The sequence below is a fragment of the Coptis chinensis genome, chromosome 3 (genome assembly GCF_015680905.1).
Source record: "Coptis chinensis isolate HL-2020 chromosome 3, ASM1568090v1, whole genome shotgun sequence".
Lineage (NCBI taxonomy): Eukaryota > Viridiplantae > Streptophyta > Magnoliopsida > Ranunculales > Ranunculaceae > Coptis > Coptis chinensis.
In genome coordinates this window covers 119,835,623-119,860,884 of record NC_141458.1, presented here as the reverse complement: position 1 = coordinate 119,860,884, position 25,262 = coordinate 119,835,623, and the positions used below count along the sequence as shown (strand labels likewise).

Below are 25,262 nucleotides of genomic sequence, written 5' to 3'. Positions count from 1 at the left end.
AACAAACAAATGCTAAAAGCCCATAACATTAACATTAACTTTTGAAGCCCAGGTAAAACATAGACTTAAAGCCCAAGGAGATCTTTAATGAGTGATAATGTCCTGATGACATCATCGTCTTCTACCTCTCATCTTAGGGCACGAAACAAAACTATCAAAGGGTTAGATCAATTAAACAAAAACAGTTCAATCTTTGGTTTCATCATAAAATTAAACAAACCAACCCATCCAATATAAATGGTCAGGCCTAGTTCATCGAATTCGACGGCCTATACAAGTACCTATGACGGCATCAAACACCACCAATTCCAGTGGTCGAAACAGTACCGATTTCGGCACCAAAACGCAATACATACCCCTTAGAATCCGGTAAAATGATTTCTCCATAGCCAAACAATCATAAAATAGTAATCTTTCTTACGGCATATCAACTTGTTTTCTTAAACAATATAACTAAAAATAAAAAAATAACCACAACAGTTTCATCATTGGCTTTATGTTACGCCTGTTCTATATTCAGCAAACAAGTTTTTTCTTGAACTTCAATAATTGGATCAAAAGGTTCGTTAAATACCTTTAATCCAAAGCTAGAGACTATCGTGCTGATAACGTGTTAGAATTAAACCGACTTAAAGAGAACACTACACTAACTTAACATGTATTGAATCGTTGAGAGAATGAGATAGAGAGAATTCTTATTCATTGAGGTAAGTCTGAATAGGACGAGGTTACCTTTATATACAACTAGGTAACCTTCTTTCCAAGATAAAGGATTACCAAGATAAACACCAAGATAAAGGATTACCAGGATAAATACACATAAAGAGGTGTCCCATATGGGCTTAATGGTGGGCATCCATATAGGCCCACGGATTTCATAACAATTTGTCATATATTATTATTATTTTGTTATTATAGTTTTATATTTTAAATTTATGATTTTATATAATATTTTATACAATAAAAATTAATAAATTAATTATATATAATAACTATTAATAACGGATCGGATATTATCGGATGCGGATATGGCACTATCCAAATCCGTATTTGAAACTAGTTAGGACATAAAAAATTATCCGAATCTAAAATTTTCGGATAATATCCGATTTTTCAAATAATAATTCGAATCGGATTCGAATATTTGGAATCCATTTGCACCCTAAATATATATTTTGAATGTCGAGATGTTGAGTAGTGAAAATACCACTTTTGTTTTTCATGATTTTGTAACCATAAAAAAGATTTTTTTTTTCGAATAACTAATGATCACAAATTTAGAAGTTTTTGGTGTAAAATTGATGACAAAAATAAGACATCTCTAAAAATTCCAATTTGGAGTTTCCGTACAGTTTCTTCTATGTTTTTGGTGAATGTTGTTGTGATCCTTCTCTAGATATATTGTTAATGAGAGGTAGGGTATAATCATATTTTAGTTACCCCATGGACGGTGGCTCACCGCACCTTCAAATCTTGTCGGCCCACAACCAGTTAGTTGCATTACTATTAGAAAGCAAAAACTTGAAAAATAATAAATAAATAAATAAGGTGCTAGATTGGAAAATATCATTGAAAAAAAAAGTTAAACAAAACAAAACTAACTATAACTTTATGGACCGTTTAGCTGTATTGGAAGATCTACACTGTGAGTTAGCACTGTTACGAGCTTGTGTCAAGCTCTCAAAGCTGGTATTTGTGATTCGTACTTATCCTCCATCATTTTTTAAAAGGCAACTAAGACTTTTGATTGGCATCTCCTCTTTGTTCTTCCGGGTATTATAGTTTTTGATGGCCCTGACTTTGGTGATTTACAGTGGCATTTAGTGTCGTTTCATTTACGTCTTAGTGGATTAGATATCAAATTGTGCCACTGATGTCTCTGTCTTTGCTTTTGTTGTCTCTCATTTTCAGACTTATGAGCTTCAGAACCATATTCTTAGAAGTTATGGCCAGGTGTTTATGGGTGAGATTCTTGATGATACTAGCAGTGCATTGCGTCACTATTTACCCAATTTTGACCTTAATATTATGGCAGTGAATACTACCATCCCCTCAAAACCTCAATTTTTTTTAGTGGAAGCTTTTATAGTAAGATTGTTGCTAGTCTTGAGAGAGAGTTTGAGTTATCTACTCGTCAGAAAGGAGTAATTGGGTGCTTGCAGTTGGAACATACAAAATATTTTCTACTTGCTATTTTGATGGAAGGACTTGAACAATGTATGTCACAGGTGGAGTATCGTGTCATTTTCTGGTATCGTCTTATGATTCCTCTGTACTATGATGGTTGTGTTGACCCTGTATGATAAAAGAGCATACTAGATGTATTTGGGGACCATGCAACATATTGTAGACATTTTTCCGGTTTTAAGTACCGACATAATCATGTTAGAGACATTTTATGTGACGCAATTTGGAGGGTTAAGGTGCAAGTGAAGAAAGAGGCTCCTGTTAACTTTCTCATTGATCCGAATGAGAGCAGATCGACATTTCGGTCGGCGGATGTCTTGATTTATAGTTGGTCTGTGTCACGCCTCGAGACCCATCACACATCCCGAGGACATGGAATGAATCTCGAGGCAGACACCTATCCCGATTCTACCGAATTTCATTAGTTTCCTTTGTTTGATCGACATTAATAAACCCTAAAACTGTCATAAACTGTCATAAACACGGAAATCCTAACTACAACCTTCCAACAACATCAAATCCCATCCACCAACTATGTAAGTGTAACCTGCTTTACATCAAATATTACATCAAAATGGCCTAGCTCACCATATATATAAACCAAATAAACTAACCTCTTAATATACAACCAAAAGAAAAGAGCTATGCTCATTATATCTGACAAAAAGAATAACCTAGCTTATCTCTTGTACATTTAAAATATAAACTTGACTCTGTCTCGTCAAGCGTAAGGGAATCCTCCCAAATCCCCATAACCCTCATCGCTAGGGTTAGGAAAAGCCTCCTCTGCAAATTTGGCTCGTCCCGAAATGTTAAGTAGGATGAGCAAACAACTATGCCTATAAAAAGAAAACATAGCCAATAAATAGTCTACTTATAGAAAACATTTAAAACATCGGGGTTTCTATAATAGTATTCAAATATTGTGACTATGTATATATACATCACTAACTAGCGAAATCATCTCGACATGCTTCATTGATATTTAAAATAGAGTTTTCACAATCATCATACAACTATTGTGGACCACGCATCCTATTAGAATGGTGAGGATGCGGTAATTTTCGGCCACAGGCAATCTCGGTTCAAGACTTCCCAATGTGAACCATGCACCGATGTTTTCATTTTTCGGCGGGGAGATGAAATGTCGTTGTTGTGTTAAATACACAAAAATCCCCAAAGCTTTTAGGGCTCGGGTGGGCCTGTGACCCACGACCCCCATATAATAATCGTCACCTAACTTACGGTTTGTCAACCGTTCGACGATATATTTTAAGGATCGACACACACATCCGAGAGAGTGGACTAAACTCTCACTCTCCTCCAGCGTCCTAAACCTCATCGAGGTAGCATGTAACCCCACAACAAGCTAATCACCATATTATTTTGACACGTTACAAACATGGTTATCTAGAAAAGTAGAAAAGGAATTCCCGGACTACATCCGGTGATGCATCCCTTTAAAGGTGGCCCACCACCTCGAAAGGTATACACCATCCTAAATTGTGCCGTCTCGAATTTTACATAACAATTATTCCTTCTTTATAGGAATTCACGGTTCCTTTTCTACATCCCCTCGTGATAAAACATAGTAATATCTATATATATATATATTAATTTACGATTGTTTTCAAATACTCTAGTTACATGTCTAGTTTTTCTTTTAAAACTTTGATTATATAGGTGTGAGTTCATGGATTTCCAAATCGAAGAACAACCTATGACTCCCAAATGTTATCATAGTAAATAACAACCGATGATTCCCAAACGGCTAATCATCGTAAATATTCAACCATCAATATTTGGAACAATCGGAACCTCACCTAGTTATACAAACACCCGGTAATTCTTACCCGCATTTCAAAAAATCCATCTCTCTTAAGTGGACAAAGACGCGAACCTTTCCTTCAACCAGTTTTTTTCACTTTTAACAAAGAAACAATCCCTAGCTACCCGATTTTCTGAGAAAACCCATTTCACAAAAGCTATCTATATATATAGTTTATAGCGAGGAAATACAATGCAAAACATGAATATCATATATATACATGCATGGTTGATATAAAACTATCTATTTCCAATTTAATCAATTCAAATCATCCATGGAAATAAGCGGACTATATATTGGGATGTAGGTTCCTACCTTAGCAAGCTCCGTTCCTCCTCAAGCCCACTTAACCGAATTGAGCCCGCTTTTAACCGAATCCCTCAGTATTTATAATACACATCATATATATATATCGTCGACCATTAGAAGTTATCGAGCGAGCGCTAATTTTATATAGCGTAAAATCTTAATCCTCACTATCAACTTTACGAGGCCATTTAAAGCTTTGTTACTCGGCCTTCTCTGGCTATTTCGAAATAAATGTTACAACGCCTAATTATATCAAAAAAAATAACGATTAAGATTTTTCTCGACTCCGGACAACAACAACAAATTCCAAATTATTCCATTCACATTAAATTCTTTTTATCAATATTTATTATTTGTCTTCCTTATCAATCGTTCATTACTTAATCTAGCTCTTAAACAATTAAATCCGACGCATGAACAAATTCCACTATTCCATTCACATTATCGAATATTTACGTTTTGTCCTGATCAATTCTTCATTCTTAATCGATTCAATTATAAACCGCATTCGCTCAAAATCCTAGATTTTACTTTAATCGCTCCATCAAAATCGCTCCACTCTATCTCCACCAACAACGCATTGGCACATTACAAACATCCCATTTCAATTATCTTCCATCCATACACCCCTAATCCATCGAAATTTAGTTTAAATATCTATTTAGGAAGAAATTAAACTCGATTTTTTACCTTGGTAAGGCGATTCCATTCAGTGATTTCAATCCTCACATTTGGGTTTAAGGTTTCTAAGGTTTGAGTGTGAAGAATTGTTGGTTTGGAGTGATGGAATTTGATGAATTTTTCTCTCTCCTAGGGTTTTTGATGGGTGCGAAAATTGGGGAAGAAGGTGCGATTTTTGTTTGGCGATTTCGGTTGGTCGATTTTTGTTTGGGCCGATTTTTGTTAAGGGCCCAAGCCCAATATGCCCATTAGACTTAAAGTCTTAATTCACTCTTAACCGCTAAGTCATTTGACTTCGTGCTTGATGCATTATTTTTCCGACCATCCCGCAACAATTTAATCTCCTATATTCTATCTCACCGCGAGGCTATAACAATAACCCACTCAAACTCGTGTAACACTGTTAACTCATCGTGCCGCCGGTAGTAGAAACCGCTTAACATTTTGTCAAATTTTTATTTGGTCGGTTAAGGACTTATGAGTGGAGTTAAGTTTCATCCGATTACGTGCGTTTGAAAAATAAACCCGACGACCAATTTACATAACGGCCTTAGATTTAATATGAAATTTACAAAAATACCCTTAATAATAATTCAGGACTTTACAGTCTGTCGGAAAACATGCATGTGTCGATGCTACTGGAGTCTCTCTGTTGGTAGGGCTGGAGAATGGTGACTTTGAAGTGGGAGAAACAGTTAATAGAGTAATGACATGAAAGATGGAGAAGCATGAGAAGGCTTATAGGGCTAACTAATATTGTTTTATTCTGTATAGTTTCAACACTTTCGGGTTCTTGGCACAACAGTCTGTTGAGCTTCTCAAGAGACTTCAGAAAGTTATGGACAACAACGTAATGACAGTTGGTTCTAACGAGTTTGTTTTTAGAAAAATAAGATTTGCTATTCATAAAAGATTTGCAGCGCAACTTGTTGCACGCCTGTCCTAATTATTTATAAAACTTGTTATCATTATCAATAAAATTTCCACTTTAAAAAAACAAAAGTTCCGTACAAGCTTATTAAGGAATTTTGTAGAGCTAAGCACATTTGATTTACGTGGTGAGTGTCAGCTCAATGATTGGGTCTTCATGGTTGGGTACTTGGGTTGATTGAGGGTATCAGTCTTAACGTCGTAAACGATATATTACAACAATTTTGAAATCTAGAAATGAATGCTCCATTGCAACTAATTTTTTTTTTTTTTTTATTGGTAAGCTTATTTTAAATGAAATTAGTAACTTTTTGATGCTGGCGGGGTTCGAGCCCCATACTTCTAGTATCATCACCCAAAACTAATTAATTGCTAGTCGGCGCCTGCAACTAATTAGATTTATGGGATGTTGCTTGGTGTGAAGTTCGAAAAGATCTGAGAGCCAACTGCGACCAGAGTAATGCACAAACACTTGGAAGGAACAGACCAACTCTGCCACTGCCAAAATGATGAAGCCAAATTCCTACCTAAACGTTGCATATAGTTGCTGGCTTGCTGTAAAGATTGATCAATATTCCTCATCTTGTCCACTGAAAATATCAGTGAACACCTATTGGAATATTGGATGTTGCTGAACATAATCGACTATGCCTTAGCCCCACCGCCTTAGACTCAACACTTGCTCAAATCCAATAGTGTAACAAGGCAAACGCCTCTTGAAGACCATGTTCCACCCAGTACTGTAACAAGGCAGTGATACTCTGGGTAAAAACATAAAACAAACCCCAGAAAAATGGACTTAGCTGTGCTAGTCTTTGCGAGGGTAATTTAAAGGGAGCCTGGGAGGACTCTTGGTTTGATTGAAACCATTTATCTAGTCACTGAAAAATGAATCATAGCCTAAGAAAAACTTTACTCGAGATGGTCTTAGCTTACACTTCCTACATACAACATCGATCAGTTGCCTCCATACATTCTCTCTAAACAACTAAGCATCTTGCTTACATTCAAGATGGTCTTAGCTTACATTCCTGTCCACTGGTTGGTAAGCTCCCTCCCCGCCCCTTCTTTTTTTTCTCTCTCTCTCTCGTATTGAACATATTGACTTGAGGAGCATGCACTACGAGAAAATCATACTAGTGATAGAGAAACAAACAAAACGTGAATGCTCGCTGCAGTAATAAGAGAGATGCCAGAACATCCATAAACATCCACTTCTGGCCCACCTACTTCACAGAAAATATGATGCCAAGGGTACTGCAATCACTTCAGATAAGTAGAAGAAACCCAAAGAAGCACATAAGTTAAGAGTGAAGTTGTGACTTCCAAACTCCTTGGACCTCGAAGTACGGGTGGAATCACAGACACCAACAAAAAGGTCCCCAATAGCCAGGAGACACCAAAAGCACCAATCCTGAGTGAGTAAAGCCCAGCGTTATCCAACAAAACAAAAACAAAGATCCATAGAGGAGATTATACGATCTTAGTAATAAAAGAACTATCAGTATGCATACCCGTATAGCAAAGCTCGGAGTTTGCTCTTCAGACGATCATATATGAAATATATGGTTGTCAAAAGAGATATTAACACCTGCAGAGTCGGTCCATCCTCTGTCGGAAAGAGTACACTAAGCACAGCAAGTATTGCAAAGACGGCAGCCGTCTTTATGACAAAGTTGGTGGAAGGGGTTTGAAATCTACTTGTGACAGCCAGTACAACCCGTGACTGAGTTACATCCCTCACCTTTTTCTTGATGTTAAGTTTTGGTCTTCTCCTTTCATGAAACTTCTGCATAATTATCTTGTCATGCGCTGATTCTATAGCATCGACACTGGGCTTGTGTCCTGCATATTTGCTAATCAGAAAGTTCCTTGCTGCTTGTATTTCATCCTCAGAAGCTTCACTGCTGATTCCAAGCCTTTTGTATGGGTCTCTTATATTGATTCTGGGGAAAATATCTGTACAAAGAAGAAGAGTCAGGTGAAGTTCAAATTTTGAAGTTGATGATGTCCAGCCTCTATTTTAATTATCAGGTGAGCCAAGAAAGTATGACTGAGGTCCAAAATATATTGTGACAGTACACATGGACTTCAATCTTTGGTATGACATGAAATTAAATATATATTACAAACAATTGAAATGTTCCCTGAGTCTCCAAATCTGGATTTGCTGAACCCGACAGCTCATACGGGTTCATGTACTTGTACTTATGCTAGACCGGAAATCACTTGACCTACATATAATGAACAAGATGTTTTTCCCTTACTTGAGTTATATCATTTCCTTCAATGTTCAGTCACAAATTTCATCAGCCGACAAACATATACGAAGATAATGGGAACAAGATTGAAAATAACAATAACATGGAAACTAAGCCTACAAAAAGGAGATCAATTGCGAAAGCGGCATTTGAGAGAAGACTGGCTTCTGGTGAATGAGACAAGAAATAGCTTGCTGTTTGATACTGTTGACTGGGGTTGGAGACTGGCGCATGAGGGAATAAACGATTAAAAAAATAAATACTACATTGGAGAACTGATATTTGGAGAATAGAGACTAACAAAATTCATAGTGGGCAAAGGCAAACTATAGTGAGCAAATTGCACTTTGCGGCGTTTGATTGCCTAGTGAGCAATCTATATTTTGGTGGCAACTTGCCTCCAAATGTGGCATGCAGTTTGTATTTTACCTTGCAAAACTTGCTTAGGTGGAGGTAAGAAAATTTCACCTCCCTCCCCCATATAGTGGGCAAATCACTCATAGGGGTAAATTGTTGAAAAATTCTACGCAGGGAAAAAAATGAAACAAACAGCAGCAGTGGGGTGAGTTTAGCCAGTTTACCCAGTACAGCACTACGCCGCATTACGAGGCTACATCATCCCGTGCCATCTGTGCATATCACACAACATATAGAGCAGGGGGGGGGGCAACTTTTCCGTCGAAAACAAAAAAATACTTATAATAATACACTTTCATCCCCAAAAAAAATTAATAGTTAAAATTTGTACTAGCAGCCCCCCTTGATACAAAATCCTGGATCCCCCCCTGTATAGAGCACTAAGTAAGTTAAGTTGTAATAAAGACACTCTTTTCCAATGGAGTATCTCGATTTCTAAGCAATGTGGCTACCGACATTTCGCTGGCAGAACTGGAGAGATGATCGACCTCTATAAGTGTTGGAACTTGTCTTTATACTTCTTGGAGGAATACATCGAAAGTGAAAAATAATGTAGTTGAATACTCAAACAGAAGTATAAAGTAAAAACAAGGAAAGCGACAACAGACCCATGCAGACAACATTCGTCATGAGTCTCTGAAGAATGATGACAATGTACCAACAAGCAGGAGAGTAATGTAGAAGTGACAAGGTTACAACGATGAAAAGCATGCAAGAATTCAACCTTAAATAAATAACAACCTTATCCAACAACTGGGCGCTTTACTTGCATACAAGTAATTTCCGACATCAAAATATGTAACAAAAGGAGAATATCTTACCAGTTGAGTCATTGGCCATATTACCAAACGAAGCATCCATTGCACTCGTGATTTTGTGAGTTTGACGAACTTTATAATTCCATGTGGTACCAACCAAGTAATTTCTGTAAGAATAATAACGGCATTACTAAAAATGATGCTACCCATAATAATAACATAAGAAAAACCGAGTCAGATAAGGTGGTTATATACCTGCCTAGACGGAGAGGTTCAATGTTCTTGGTGAACTTTCTGTTATAGTGTATAGCTGAAACACGGTTACATCGTGTACTTGAGCCTTGAATAGGTATATGAGGAGAAATTCGTATGGGATTACAAGTGGTCAATCCAGATACAGACAACATTTTTGGAGCAGTCGTGTCGAAAATACTGCCAGGACCCTAAGGATAAAAAAAAAGATAGTTTAATTTAACATTTGGAGTAGAGTAAAATAGAAGAAATAGGGTGGAGAGAGAGATTACCAGATTATTTGACGTTGACTCAAATTGAGTGGAGCGGCAGATTAAAAATTGTCTTCTGTAATAGAGGGAGGCGTCGAGTGTTTTTGGGTAGAACCGTACTAGAAACGACTGCTTCGTCTGTCAAAGTCGACCCCAAGTCCCAACAACAGATATTGGGCTTTTGTTGTGTTACTAGGAGTGGGTTCCGTGGGCCAGAACCCATGCATTGTTTAACTCGGCTTTAAGATTTAAGCGGCCCAGATAACACAGACAACATCATCATGTCCAACTTGCAAGGTACAGAAATGGATTTTGCACATGTGGTAGTATTTGACTATTTGTACAGTGTAACGTTCTCTGGTCTTAATTCAATAAAATTTGGGATAAACTCATGTTAATATAAACTTAAAAAATAAACCATTTTAGAAATTGGGGATGGGCTCGAGCCCAGGGAATAATATTCAGCAAACACAATCTCCTTGCAGATGTACGTCCATCCGCACTCTTTACGTCCATTTTCGGTTTTGGTTTTTAACTGCAGAAGGCAACACATAACGAAGTAAACATTTATATTTTGTAGTTGCTGGGATGTGTTAGTATTTATACAATTATATACTGGAGTATCACCCTTGATGCTTGGAAATCCCCCAGAGATTTGGTGATACATGTAACATACTTGTGGAAAACATCACACAGGTTGCACAATCTAGGATGCTCTTGAGTATCTGCTCTCCCTTTTTTTCCAGAATTTTGCTAATTCAGAAACACTTAAAAAAATAAAATAAAAAGTTCATCACCCAAACCTGTATTACTTATCTTAATTTGATACAAAACATGTATTTTTCCTATCAGAAAGAAGTGAAAGAACAGCTTAAGGAATAGGAAGAGTTAAAGAGCAAGAAATGAAAGATTGTCACTATTTGGAACCTAGAACCAGTTATCAGGAACTATCTACTAAAGTTATATACTGTTACAAAGCCTGCAGTTATTATATACTTTTGCTGTAGTCTCCGACAAATTTTAGTACAACATGCATTTTCCTCTAAACTAGAAAATATAAACAATCACTTTCTTTGACATCAGTATATACTCTACAGTGCAGTCTTTAGCTGTTCATATAATCCCCACAATATAATCCCAATAACAGTGTCCCTAACCAAATTTATAAGAAGAGTATTAACCCATCGATTAGAACTGTCACTGGAAGACTTCTGACCAACCAGGTCGCGGAAGCGCAAGTCTCCTAGATCTGATATCAATGCATATATCACCCCATTCATGTGACCCTTTCCAATGATCCCCACTACCCTCTTACAGTTGTTCACAGCTTTGCTTCTCTTCAGAGACCAGGCAAGATACTGAAAGAGCAGCGAATATTTTCTCAATTAAAGTATCCAATGAAGATGATAAAATAGCCACGAAGAATTTGTAATTTCTAACTGGACCCCAATAAACACCAATTTTTTATGAAGTTTACTTAAAGAAACTCTTTGTTTGAAGTTGATAATCATAATCTAGCTCTGCTTACCCACGAACAAAACGACCCTAGCTGTTTATCGTATCACACTTGAATATCAGTTAGCATAACTGGTAAAGAAGATAGATTATAGACTGGTTCTTGAAGGTTTGAGGCAGAACACTCGATTTCTTTCTTGAATTCCAAACATCTTCTGTGGCATCGAGTATTGCTCATGGGGTCAGCTTCTTGAATTACCAGGTTTCCACCAGTCTACAGACTTACAGCTTTGCATGTTTTATGTGAAACCTGAAATTGCAAACCCAGTGGCCCCAAAAGCCTGACCATCTATCTGTATGGAAACACTTAGCCTAACTATATTCCTTTCAATGCCAACAGTTAAGCCTACAACTCAACTGTGAAAGTTTCCAAAATATAGTATTTGGTGTATACAAGAGCTCGTGTGACTGAAAAACACAAATTCTATCACCGAGGTGAAGATTCCACCTCTACGCCCTTACAAATCAACCACCATATACTCAGCTTTTGAGGTCACATAGTTAAACTATGACGTCAAGAGACATCAAATCTGGTTTTTTCTGGTGGATTTGTGAGTTGTAGGGATGGAATCTCTACCATTAGCAGTAGATGATCTGATACCGTAGCCTGTGCATGGTTTCAATGTTTTCATTCAAGAATGTATGTTCCCTATTTTCTCAATCTTCAAAGTAAAGAGCTATTTAGCTATAGTCAGGTAAATACTACCGTGTCTCGTTCGTGGATTAGAGGCTGCAGGAGTGATGGATACGTGATGCTCAGCTTCTCATACAGCCGAAATGGGCTTTCATCTTTTTCTAGGTCCTACAAGAAACAATGTGAATGAAAAATAACTCTTAAATATGTTCAAGAAGTTACATGAAAGAAAAAATATTTGCATAAAATAATCGAAGCGAAGAATGTCATAATCGAAGCAAAAAATTTAAAGACATTATCAATTATCTTTTTGCTAAATGAAGTTCATGTGCAATCACCCAAATTTATCAAACCAAGATTCTCGATGTGGCATCAAACCCGTGGCTACTCCTTATTTTTAGAATATAGAATATGTCTCTTCATTAATTGAGAGACACAGCTATAATAAAGGACTGTTATCAGACTGAATTGGGAGCCATCCTTTTTATAATTAGCTAGTCATAGATAATGAACTGTTATCAGACTGAATTGAGCGCCATCCATATTATACTGAGTCATAAATAATGGACTGTTATCAGACTGAATCACGCAGTCAAGGGCAAAATGTGAAAAAGAGGTCAACAAACACTCAAAACTTCAGAAATAATAGCAACTAGAAGAAAATAGATAAAGGTGGGGGGGATAACAAAAAGTTCAAAGCTTAATAGATATAATCTAAAGGTATTATTTCCTTCCCATAACATAGTTGCAAATCTGGAATTTCCAAACAAGAGTTGTTAAAAGACTGACCTTGAACTTACTCGTTGAGATATCAGATGATTGAGCAGTAATTCCACGAAAAACCGAGACGACCAACCCAAGTTTCTCATTCCAATTGAGGGATTTCCAAGCTCTTTCAAGCTGCAAGAACAATTAGCTGTAACTCCTAAACAAAATTTGTTGCTTAGCGAAAGGAAAATTCTGTATACAAATAACCTTTTATGAAGAAGAGGGAAAGATAACCTCATGTCTCTATTAACAACCTATTGAATAATCGATAAAGCGTATCATACATCAATAGAAAAAACAAAAAACATACAGTTATTTCGATTGGCCTATCTCCCAAAACTAGTTGAGCTCCAATATCCTCGGCAGCTTTTCGAGCAGCACGAAACTACAGTGTAAGAGTAACAAATTTTGTGAAAATGCAGAGTAAAAAAGATTGATGTTCTTTGTTATCAATGGAGATATCATTTAAGAATTATATTATAAATTCCTCTCCTAGTCTATGTCAACTACCTCATCACCAAAAGGCCGATTAGCATCTGAAGAGATTTTGGAAGAGAAAACTGCCAAAAGCAATCGCAACGCCAGAGCAGTTTGACCCCCTGTAGGAACAAGTACATATAACAACATCATCGTCAAAGTTAATATTGAAATGGATTTCTAATCCTGCATTACAGAACTACATGAGCAAGAAGGCTAAATTTTTGCCACTTACCCAAGTTTATACTACGACCAACGGCACCAAAAAACCCAGCCCCGCTTAAAGAAAACATATTTGACTTTAACTGCGGACCAGAATCACCCTCATTAGAAGTGTACATAATCCCAGCTCTGAAAATGAATTCTGTAACAATTGAAGTTAGACTATGGAATTGAAGACCAATAAAAGAATGATAAAATTAATCTTGCCTGCTTCGACAAAGTTCAACCACGACATTATCTGGCATTACACTTCTTACAACACGTTCGACATCCATAGCCGAGTCTTTAGAAATATGAGTGGTCCCAATTAACCAAATTTCTTCCGGCTCAATAAACTCACTTCTCCAAATTGGTGTGGGACCGAAAAGTCTCTTTTCGATAAGTACTAAACTATCACTTTCGACTAAATCAAGTAATTCTGGATGGGATTTCGAGATGGCAGTTTGAGAATCTTTTGAAAGTTCGGACCTGAAATCGAATTCTGGTGGTGGTGGTTTTATTGAAACATTTGGGGTTTTCGGAAAATTTCCAAGTTTGGGTTTTGAGGAGATGAGAAAAGGGGATAGAGAAGTGAGAGTCTTCATTAGAAGAGAGAGTGTGTTGACGTTTGTTCAGTGGTTAACGGTTTTAACAGATAACGAGACTCAACTCTCCAGATCATTCTAACGGCTACGTACCATGAAAACCCTGGGACCAACCTTATTTCTGGACGGTGGACCTAAATTTGGCTCGAGGGCCCAAAAAATGAAGCCCAAAACAGGAAGGTCCAGTTACTTCTTCCTTAATAATTTTAACAAGTGGCCATGGCGACGGCTGGCCTACTTTACTTTTGGGCATGGAAAATTGTTTCATTCCCATGAAGAATTACAAGTCGACAGTCCGAGATAATGGACTTTTTTTTGTATCTCTTTTGTGCTGAGAACGACTGGAACATGATGAAGGATTACTTACAGGCATACAGCTAGGTTGACATCAGTTTAGAAGAAGTCGATCTGTTTAGAAAAAGTGTGGTTACTTTGAAAAATATGGTTAGATTCAGTCTAATCAACTTTAGAAATATTTGTTTTACATAATTGCACTAGGCTTTATAAATGATGTCAATTCAGTTTTATTCTTTCACAAAAATTTAAGCCATCAAGAGTACTACTGGTCTTAATATTTTAGTGACTGCTGGTAGTTCAATCACTAAACAGAAAAGCCATATAATGCATTGCCATTGCGCATGGAAAGGTGTTTCTTGGCGACTCTGTTTAGTCCAAAAGGAGTGCGTCTGCCACTATATAGGAGAAGGATAAAGTAGGACGGTAACCCTATCTGAAATAATACATACTTTGGTGCTAGCTATAATCACATTGCCCTTTGTGCCTTTTGGTCAAAATGTGTACGGTTTTTGTGCCTATGTAAAAATGTGGAGGTACATGAACACGAATCATTGTCCGTCCATGCATGCTTAATAACCAAATTTGTACAAAAGTTGTAGTGTCTCGAATATGTGAACGAAGCCATAGAGACAAATAGGGGAAACAAGATAATAATGATCAACTGATCACTACCTAGCGTCTGATTTGACGTACCTAACGTTAGGTATACGTAAAATGACTGATAATCTATCAAATTAGTGTCTGTTGAGTTATCGAATCTGATCACAACATTGATCGAGTTCATCGCACATGGCGCGCGTACTAGACAATAGAGATGTTATCTGTCTGGGCAAATGCTACTATAACTTTTTAATTCTTCGCCTTATAAATTATCTTTGGAATCACCTTTTGAAGTAGTTTAGCATATTCGGGGGTCTACCAAAACTGATGTAGAGTTGTAGACCAAAAACTTTTAGTGCATATATAACATTATAGGTTTATAGCAATAGCAAGAAGGTGTATTATGTGGAGGCACAAGTGTTATCTAGGTGCATACAAATTACAGAATGAGTTTTCAAAGTTAGCTCACTCGGTCCAGTTTCCGATCTTTCCATAAAAGCAGGGACAAAACCAGAATTCAATGTCTAGGAGTGTAAGAGTATATACAACCCAGTAATTGAACTAGAGGGTGAGGTAGTGGAGTTTATGTAAAACAATTGGGGGTGCGAATTCTTGTAGTCTAGCTATTTTCCTAACAAACTATCACATTATGTGACTTTTACAAATCTTTAGAGGTGTGATCGCCCCCACACGCACCGCCTAGTTTCATATATCTATCTAATAAAACACAATGGTGTGGGGCCCTTGTGGCCTCCCATCCCTCCATCCAGTTCCATCTAAATATCATAAAAACATGACTTATTATCTCTTTCTTCTAATTTAGGGAAAAAAAAATAATCATTTCCTTCCAACATGACTTATCACTCCCACCCATTTTCTCATCTTGTCGAGAACCGCGGATCTATAAAATCCACGCCTCATTGTAACCACAAAGAACCACAACCCCGGTGAGTAACGAAGACCTTTTTGCGATGTTTAGATCCGAGATCCGAGCATTTAGATAAAACCACACCGATCCATCAATGTTGTTCATTTGTATATTATATGATGTTCGTGATCTTTAGCACTACTTTGCTTCAAAAGAAATGCTAAAACATCTTCCCATTTTAAGCCATGTACCCCACTATAATAGCCATGTTCTCGTGATCTTTAGCACTATTTCAATTTTTTCCCACTTCTATATCAAGTCGTTTGGACGTGGTTATCGCTGATTTGTTGAGGTTTGTCACGATATTTAATCTGTTTTTTTCAAGCTACTTCCATATCAAGTCGTTTGGAAACACATGTGATGATTGATCTAGAAATGTTATGAAATTAAATAAACCCACATGTACATCGATTGGAAGACCAATTATCTTCAAGATTTCAAACCTTATTAAAGTTGGATTAGTAGTTTTCAATCAAGACTTAAACCGTTACCTTGAATACTCGGCCAAAAATATAATAATGAATAATAATAATAATAATAAAGGTGGGAAAATAATGAGTTTACATGCGGGTGCGATTGGGAGTAAGTTATTGGTGTTGTGGTTGATGTTAGATTTAATGAAGGGTTGCCACCTATTTCGATTTGCTTTAGAAGTTTTGGATAATTCGATTCAAGTTTTGAACCGGCTCAACATTTTAGGACTATTGCTATGGATGGTAATCAAGGTCTTGTTAGAGGTCAAAGGCTTCTTAATAATTTCTCCCATCACCGTAAAGTATGACCCATTTATTAACTTTAGTTATTTGTTGCTAATGAGAGGTAATGTAAGGAAAATGTTGTATAAATTCATTTGGGATTGTTTCAAACATTGAGATTAGTTTTCCAACGCATATCATGGTATTCGATTGGTTAAGATGTGGCGGATAATTTTTATCTCTTTTGGTTGTGGTATTATTGATGGTAATTACCCTTCCTTATCCGTGGGTTGTTGGTGTTTCATTAGGCGGGGCTACTCTTGGTCGTATTATTAACATCATTGGTGAACCCATTGACCACGGGGAGATATCGATAGAATTTTTGAGACGATTGCTCATTTGCTCATCATAGTTTTGTCTTGGTACATATGTTTTGGTTTGTTCACCGCTTTGACATGTTATTTCCTTTTTCACCGAAACCGATCATATCTTGCCCATCCATCGTGAGGCCCCAAACTTTGTTGAGCGAAGCTACCGAGCAAGAAATCCTTGTAACCGGTATTAAGGTATGAAGAGCTTCATGTGCTTATGTAAATATTGTTTATTATCGGTTATCTTGAATTTACGAATAAAAGTAGCACGCAAAGGTTCCGTTTTTTTTAATGTTACAAGAGTTTGAGAGGAGGAAAGATTATGTCTCAACTAAACGTGTATTATTGCTGCATTGTACAATTGTGGACCCGGCACCATACCGAGAGGAGGAAAGATTGGGTTATTTGGTGGTGCCGGTGTCGGAAAGATCGTGGCTTATTATGGAGCCGATCAAAACGATAACTTCGGGTCGCTTGTTCGCACTATGCGCCAACACGCTTCTTGAATGCATCCTTCTTATCTCTCCATTCTATCTCAAAGTATGTATATAATGATATGTCGAACTAACTCAGAAAACCAAACTCATATAGTTAGCATATTCTAACAAAGCTTAGATATTTCAACAGGCACACCGGGCAGCACACAGATATTTAAGCCCAATTATTATAAATAGTAGTGGGGACATGCCAGTTTACCTCAAGAATAACTCTTCGAGCGTCGAGGTAGGTAGCACCGCAGGCGTGTCGACGCATCGCGGGCCGTAGGCACGGGCATACCCTATACATAAAAACATGACTTATCATCTATGTGGGATCTATAAAAGTGTAACGCTATACGGAATATTATTGGAAATTTTTCATAGTACTGAACTGATATCCATCAATGTATTGGAGAGTTCAGACAACTTAATGCAAAATGTCAGTGTTCTATTGGAGAGTTCAGACAACTTAATGCAAAATGTCAGTGTTCTAAAAAATGTTAGGCGGTAGTCGGGCAGTGGGAGAGCGCCTAGACCTTCTATGCAGTGCCTAGACGGGCTAGGTGCTAATCGGTTTTTTTTTTCCTAATATAACTTATAATATATATAGTAATATACACATATATTATAAGAAATGAAGAAAATCATTTACCATAACTCAAAAAATAAACACAAACAAATATATTTATTACAAAAATGCGTAATAGTTGAAGAATATCGACTTCATATAAAAACATACTCTTTCTTATAGTGGCATATAATTTACATTAGACTTTAGTCTTTTAAACTCATTCAAATCTTAAACCTACACGGATCTTTAATTTTCAACATTTAATTATTTTTAAAAAAAATAACTTGATTGGACTGCCTAGAGACCGAAGTCAGCTTCGCCTTAATCGGTCCATTTAGACCCCAATCGGGTCCATGATTTTTAAACAATGTGGGCTTAGGGCGAAGTTGGTTAAGGCAATAGCTTATAGACCCGATTTTAAAATAGAGAGAAACTCTCCAAGGCAAATCGGAGAAGAAAGTAACTCATAAGGACACCTTTTTTTTTAATTACTCACAAGGACGGGGTAGGTGAAAGTTCAAGTAAACTCTTGACGCGAAATTAAAAATGGCTCGGGTATATGAAATGTCAAGTATACCCATTGTACCAAATAATAAACGGCCCGGCCCAACCGAAACGACCTGGTGTATATAGTATAAACAATCACTGTTCATACATTAACATGAGCTATGAATAGTCATTCTTCCTATAAACAATCATTGTTGATTATTCATACCTATTTGGGGTATGAACAATCAGTGTTCATACCTCAACATAATATATGATTAGTAAAAACACCTATTGGAATATGAACAATCATTATTTATACCTCAACATGAGCTATGAACACTCATTGTTCATACCTCAACATAATGTATAATCAATAAAAATATTTATTGGGGTATGAACAATCATTGTTCATACATCAACATGAGCTATGAACAATCATTGTTCATAGAGTACGCTATGAATAATGATTATTCATACCTATTTGGGGTATGAACAATCAATGTTCATACCTAAACATAATGTATGATCAATAAGAACACTTATTGGAATATGAATAATAATTATTCATATATGAAAATAATTGTTCATACTTATTTTGGGTATGAACAATCATTGTTTGTACATCAACATGAGCTATGAACAGTCATTGTTCATACATATATTAGGGTATGAACAATCAATGTTCATATGAACAATTATTGTTTATACCTATTTGGGGTATGAACAATCCATGTTCATACCTAAATATAATGTATGATCAATAAGAACATTTATTGAAGTATGAACAAACAATCATTGTTCATACCTATTTGGGGTATGAACAATCAATGTCCATACCTTAACATAATGTATGATAAGTAAGAACACGTATTGGAGTATGAACAATCACTGTTTATACCTCAACATGATTTATGAATAATCATTGTTAATACATCAATATATTGTATAAGGTACATTCACATATTTTGGTATGATTGATTATTCATATATGGGACATAAATGATAAAATCGAAAAATATTTATTTCAAATCCGGGTCATTTTTCTTAGAGAGTTATTTTTACGCGGAAATTGGTTTTCAGAGTTATTTTCACCCGAAATTTGTCCTTGTGAGTGATTATAAAAAAAAATTGTATTATAGAATTGTTTTGAATTGAAATTGGGCCTTGGACCAATTTCTTTGTTTTAAAACATAAGTAAAAATGTACAAGTAAAGGATAAAATTAGTTCCAAAAATATTTATTTCAAATCCGGATCATTTGTCCTTGAAAGTTTTTTTCACATGAAAATTGGTTTTTAGGGTTATTTTCACCCGAAATTTGTCTTTGTGAGTGATTATAAAAAAGCTCTCTATTTGAGAGTTGTTTTGATTGAAATTGGGCCGTAGACCAATTCCTTGGGCCTTGGGACCAATTTCTTGTTTTTAAAACAGTTCAAAATGTACAAGTAATTAAGTACCCGGTCAAAATGCCCTCGATCTTTAATTAGTTCCAAATTTAAGTATGGTATACAGCCCTATGAAACTAGTGCTTAACCCTATATAGGACAAGACTCTCTAAAGCAGTCCCTATGAGATCTCGCTTATGAGTTATGAGTCTCCTTTAATTATGGTATACAGTTGAAACTAGACCCCCAAGACTCCGAAAGGTCCCTAGGCGTCTAGCTTAATTAGGAGTTGAGACCCCCCCGCTTTCAAAAAACTCCACCTCAGATTGGATAATGTTGGCCTAGACTACGCCAGTTCAAGTAACCGTAACCCCCACTCACCAAGTGTTATATTGCGAGCTCGAGTGGAAATACGAGATGTTTTTATAATAATATTTGTGGCATTAAGAAAAGTATTTATCTTGACAACATGGACATGTGTTGAATGACAGCATGTCACTCAAATTAACAGTCACTCAAAACACTAAGAGTTGATTTTTTTAAGGATTAATGAGACACACTTGTTCAAAAATAGGTAACAGCTAATTGTTAGCTTGCGCTTAATACGTGTTTGCTCCAGCCCTCCAACCCGCGAATTACCCACGCTTTCGAGTAGTGGCCTTTTCAAATTGCCTCCCCTTTTTATAATACCCAAAACCATATATCCACTTAGCTCATTAAGGTCTAAAACATTCCATTCCTTTTATCCTTCACCCCCTTATATGGCTGAGCCTCCTGCTCATACTAATGTACACCAACAAGAGCAACCACCAAAACCAATATTAATACCATCCAATATTCCTCATTCCCGACAATCTTCCTCCTCTTCATCTTCAATCCCCACAAGTGAAAACCTTTCACCAAAACCAACTATTATGACAAGCGGTAAACACCCGACTTATCGAGGAATCCGATCTCGTAGTGGAAAATGGGTGTCGGAAATACGTGAACCACGTAAGACCACACGTATTTGGCTCGGTACATTTCCTACACCTGAAATGGCAGCTACTGCTTATGATGTCGCCGCGCTTGCTTTAAAAGGTACAGATGCTGTACTCAATTTCCCAGAGTCTATTTCTTCATATCCAATTCTAGCTTCACCTTCACCTTCTGAAATACGTACTGCAGCAACAACCGCTGCAGCGAGTAAAGCACCAAAGTTACAAGATAAACATGAAACTAACAAGCTTTCAAAATACGAGGATGGGTCTTCGAATACTAAAAGTATAGATGAGTCTACTGAAGAATTTATCGATGAAGAGGCAATATTTGATATGCCGAATTTGCTACTGGATATGGCTGAAGGAATGCTAGTTAGTCTTCCAAGAATAGATTCACCGCCGTCTGACGCCTCGCCTTCTACTTCAGATGGAGAGAGTTTATGGAGCTATTCTTGAGACCAACCACATTATAAGATAATAAAATTAAATAATAATAATAAAATAATAACAATAATAATAATAATAATAATAAATGGAGGAATATTCTGACAAATTTTATCAAAAGCTTATGAAATGGAGGAAAATGGATTTAATATTACCTTTGTTGAGATTTGAAGCTAATTGGTAAAAGAGGATTAAGTTATACTCCTCCTCTGTGACTTGTTCAGTGTAGGTATAGTGCTTTTTAGTGTTGAATGCCAGTACTTTATATATGTGTAAGCAATATAGTTTTGACTTTTTTCTTTTTCTTTTTCTTTTTTTTACGTTCTTTCTTCTTCTTGTGGTGGTTGTTAATTTGTTATGGTTTTTAGAGAAAACCCAAATGATTGGGATTTGAAAGGGTACAACTTACGTGTCAACATATGGCGGTTTTCTGTTAGTTGTTGTGGTCAGTATATGGCGGTTTTCATTTTAAGTTATCAGGAATTTAAATAACCAAACCCCCACCTGTTTCTTCAAATGTTAATCAATAGGCGTAATGAAGACTCAAAATGTCTTAGTTTGAAGACTTGTGATTACACCTCTTAAGTTCTTGAAGTTCCTTGCAACTAATAATTGTACTAATTAAGTGTTCGAGTATATGATAAGTGATACATTGAGAGGCATTAGACATAAGAATAAAATGTAGAATAGTCAATAGCACAAGATAGTTGATTGTATAGGAATGCAGTGGGAACATGTAGATGATATCGTTGTTGATTTTCCATTCCGATGCGGCTATGTAGGATTGTAGGGTGCCTTCAGAGTATGCGCTCAATGAGGTTTTACACAAAATCTCTGCCAAGGTGGTGATGGACCCATAGTTCATAATTTTATAATTGTCGGAATTCCGATAAGTTGAAAAACTTTATTATTTAGTTTTGACACCATGAAATAATAAAGTTGTCAAATTGTTCATGGCAGTTGGATCTCATATTCTCATGAGTCCGAATTTGTGGACAAGTCTGTCCACAAACAGCAATTTCTTATTGGTTAACAATTTTTTTTTGGGCAGCACTCCACCAATCACCAGCTGCTGTTTTGTGGACAGCAAATAGTTGCTTGTCCACAAACATATTTCGTATTCTCATGGCCTGAGTCTTTTCTTTGAGTTTAGCTTTACCTCTAGGAGGGTTTCTTATTACAAAATGGGTATATGTTAGAAGCAAATAGACGGCACCACCATTGATATACCATGAAGTGGAAGATGATGGTGTATTTTGTATTTTAGCCGAATTTCCTTTTCCATCATCTCTAAAAAAAATCAACTTGTAATGTTCTTCATATATATATATATATAGATAGATACGTATGGTGAAGATGATGAGTCTGATTTCGTCTTTCTAATTATTTTCAGTGCCCTTTTGGTCACTTTAATTAGTTTTACATATATTTATGAAAATACCTCTAGCAGCACATACCAGACTATTTCGTTTCAATGTTGTTTCGTTTTTTTTTTTTTTTTTTTTTGAAAATTGGAATATTTGACGGAATTCCAAGAGAGTCCGTTCGAAATCGTAAACTATGGACCATGCAAGCTACTTGTCAACTGTAAATGCACATTAATTGTGTTACATATATTCATTTCGCACTTATTTGCAACATCTTGTGCTATAGTTAGCAGCCACGAATGTATAAGATATGATAGAAGAACAACACAAAATTGTTGAGTTCATTTCTAAACTGGAGAATTTAAAAGTTACAAGAAATTGGTCCCAAGGCTCATTTCCGGATGAAAACTCTTAGAACTAGTGGTTTTTTTTAATCACTCTCAAGGACAATTTTTAGATTAAAATAATCCGAAAAACCAATTTTCGAGTGAAAATAACCCATAAAGACAAATAGTTCGGATTTGAAATAAATATTTTTCGATTTTACTATTTATGTCATTTTGGTATATATTTTATGTTGTTGTATGAATAATGAATGTTCATACCCAAATAGGTGAACATACTTCATACACTATGTTGATATATGAACAATGATTGTTCATAATTCATATTTAGTATGTATGAACAATGATTGTTTATACTTCAATATGTATTCTTACTAATCATACATTACGTTTAGGTATGCACTTAATTCATACTTCAATAGGTGTTCCTAGTGACCATACATTATGTTGAGGTATGAACAGTGAACAGTAATTATTTATACTCATGTGAAGATATGAATAATGATTGTTCATACCCCAAATAAGTATGAACAAGGGTATGAACAATGATTGTTCAATTCATACCCCCTCTCCAATAGGTATGAACAATCATTATTCGTTTTATAGCTCATGTTGATATATGAATAATGATTGTTCAAGGTATGAATAATGATTATTCATATGAATAGTGATTGTTAATACTCCAATAGGTGTGAATAATGATTGTTCATACTTTTTACTAACTACATATTATGTTGAGATATAAACAATAATTGTTCATACTATACATACCATATCATTTCGGTTGGATCGGGCCATTTATTATTTCACATTAGGAGTATACTTGATTTTTTATCTACCCGAATCATTTTAAATTTCGCGTCAAGAGTATACTTACCTTTCATCTACTTAGTCCTTGTAAGTGATTAAAAAATAAAATTGGTTATGAGAGTTATTTTTTCTCCCGATCTGTCCTGGAGAGACTCATTATTAAAAGTTATTTGGTAAACAAATTATACACAATCTACATACATATAGGCTATGGTAAGGCAATGTGGATTTGCCTCGCTATAGAAGCTAGGCTTTGGCCAAGGCGACAATAGGAATAACCTAAGGGTAATTTCTCAATTAGACCATGATAATGTCAATGTCTTCTCAATTAGACTACAAATTGTAAAATGTTATCTCATTTTTTTTGTTTTTTTTTTCACTACCTAGAATTTGATCCCATGACTTATCATTTGGAAACAAACAATGCTTCCAACAGGCCAATGGGTCTAGGCACAGACGCTTGTTCTGAATGCATGTAAGTGTATCCTTAAAATATGCAACCTCATAAAAAAAAATGTAAAGCAAAAGCACAATCAAAGATTCATCATCGTCAACTGGTTGTGCACACATTCGGCTCTGGTAATTTTGAAGTATATAATTGGGCCTAGCTCAATGGCTCGTACCTTCATAAGGTAACATCAATTGTACCAAGGAAAAAATTAATTGTCACACGAGAGAACCTGCTTGCCTCTCAATTATTTCTACATTGGGACCCATAGATAACGAAATAATTTGCTAAATATTCGCCTCAATGATTTTTTTCAATTCAACAACCATGACATATCCTCGTCCTTAACCTGACTTGACTACCTGCAAGAACTTATTACCGAGGACAAACATGTTTATATAACCATGTTACTGTGTCTTTTAAACAATGAACATCGTATCTCAAGACAATTGGGGGCCTAAGTAAAATTCAAATGCCAAAAGGATGTCAGAGTTTTTTTTTTTTTTTTGTTAGAGAGTGAGAGAGAAACGTAAAGTCTGTTTACAACTAACGTTAATATCTTACCTTCTAATGTAAAACGTTATCTAAGCGTTAAAATAGGGGGCTGAAAAGTAGTGGTGTGCTAAGAAGCAATGGTGGGCTGAATTATACTGGGGCCCTTTGGGCTGTGGGGCCTATTTTACTATGGGATTGAGCCGGCCTTGATACTAAATAACCTCAACATGTTATTCTCTAGCTAGTGGCATAGTACTAAATATTCATCATATCGAGTATGTATTGGGTTGGTTTAACAAAAAATAATAATCATATATCGAGTATGTGGTTATATATACTAGGATAAAAAATTGGATGGAGAATTTTGTCGGATGCAGTTAATACTGATGATAGGATGCAAAACATGAAATTCAAATTGGCCACGAGATGTATAGCATGTAAGGACAACACGGATGCTCAATCACACACTTTCTATGAGTGTGGCTT

General features: G+C 36.1%; 3 protein-coding genes across 9 annotated transcripts; 1 reads left to right on the top strand and 2 right to left on the bottom strand.

Moving 5' to 3' along the window:
• Positions 1–6,831: 6,831 nt before the first annotated feature.
• On the bottom strand, positions 6,832–10,453 carry LOC147513728 (protein CHAPERONE-LIKE PROTEIN OF POR1, chloroplastic-like). Of its 2 annotated transcripts, none has more exons than XM_086596941.1 (5): positions 9,896–10,453; positions 9,627–9,814; positions 9,435–9,538; positions 7,450–7,894; positions 6,832–7,349 (listed from the first exon to the last, which is right to left on the bottom strand). In XM_086596941.1, the coding sequence occupies exons 2-5, from the start codon at positions 9,776–9,778 to the stop codon at positions 7,199–7,201; spliced, it is 852 nt and encodes a 283-aa protein (XP_086453067.1). In that variant the 5' UTR covers positions 9,779–9,814; positions 9,896–10,453; the 3' UTR covers positions 6,832–7,198. The 2 variants fall into 2 exon arrangements, with proteins under 2 accessions (XP_086453067.1, XP_086453068.1); XM_086596942.1 differs by having other exon boundaries at positions 9,627–9,803; positions 9,896–10,039.
• Positions 10,454–10,839: 386 nt separating this feature from the next.
• On the bottom strand, positions 10,840–14,168 carry LOC147513727 (TraB family protein). 6 transcript variants are annotated; one of them, XR_015215612.1, is made up of 7 exons: positions 13,698–14,157; positions 13,504–13,619; positions 13,302–13,390; positions 13,102–13,176; positions 12,824–12,948; positions 12,096–12,191; positions 10,840–11,232 (listed from the first exon to the last, which is right to left on the bottom strand). XR_015215612.1 is itself a non-coding variant. In XM_086596936.1 (7 exons), exons 1-7 carry the CDS (start codon positions 14,072–14,074, stop codon positions 10,966–10,968), a joined length of 1,131 nt encoding a protein of 376 aa, XP_086453062.1. In that variant the 5' UTR covers positions 14,075–14,168; the 3' UTR covers positions 10,840–10,965. The 6 variants fall into 6 exon arrangements, 4 of the variants coding, with proteins under 4 accessions (XP_086453062.1, XP_086453063.1, XP_086453066.1 ...); XR_015215611.1 differs by having other exon boundaries at positions 12,824–12,923; XM_086596936.1 differs by having other exon boundaries at positions 12,813–12,923; positions 13,698–14,168.
• A 6,423-nt stretch (positions 14,169–20,591) lies between these two features.
• On the top strand, positions 20,592–21,617 carry LOC147513726 (Integrase-type DNA-binding superfamily protein). Its single transcript, XM_086596935.1, has one exon. The coding sequence runs from the start codon at positions 20,650–20,652 to the stop codon at positions 21,322–21,324; it is 675 nt and encodes a 224-aa protein (XP_086453061.1). The 5' UTR covers positions 20,592–20,649; the 3' UTR covers positions 21,325–21,617.
• Positions 21,618–25,262: the final 3,645 nt, after the last annotated feature.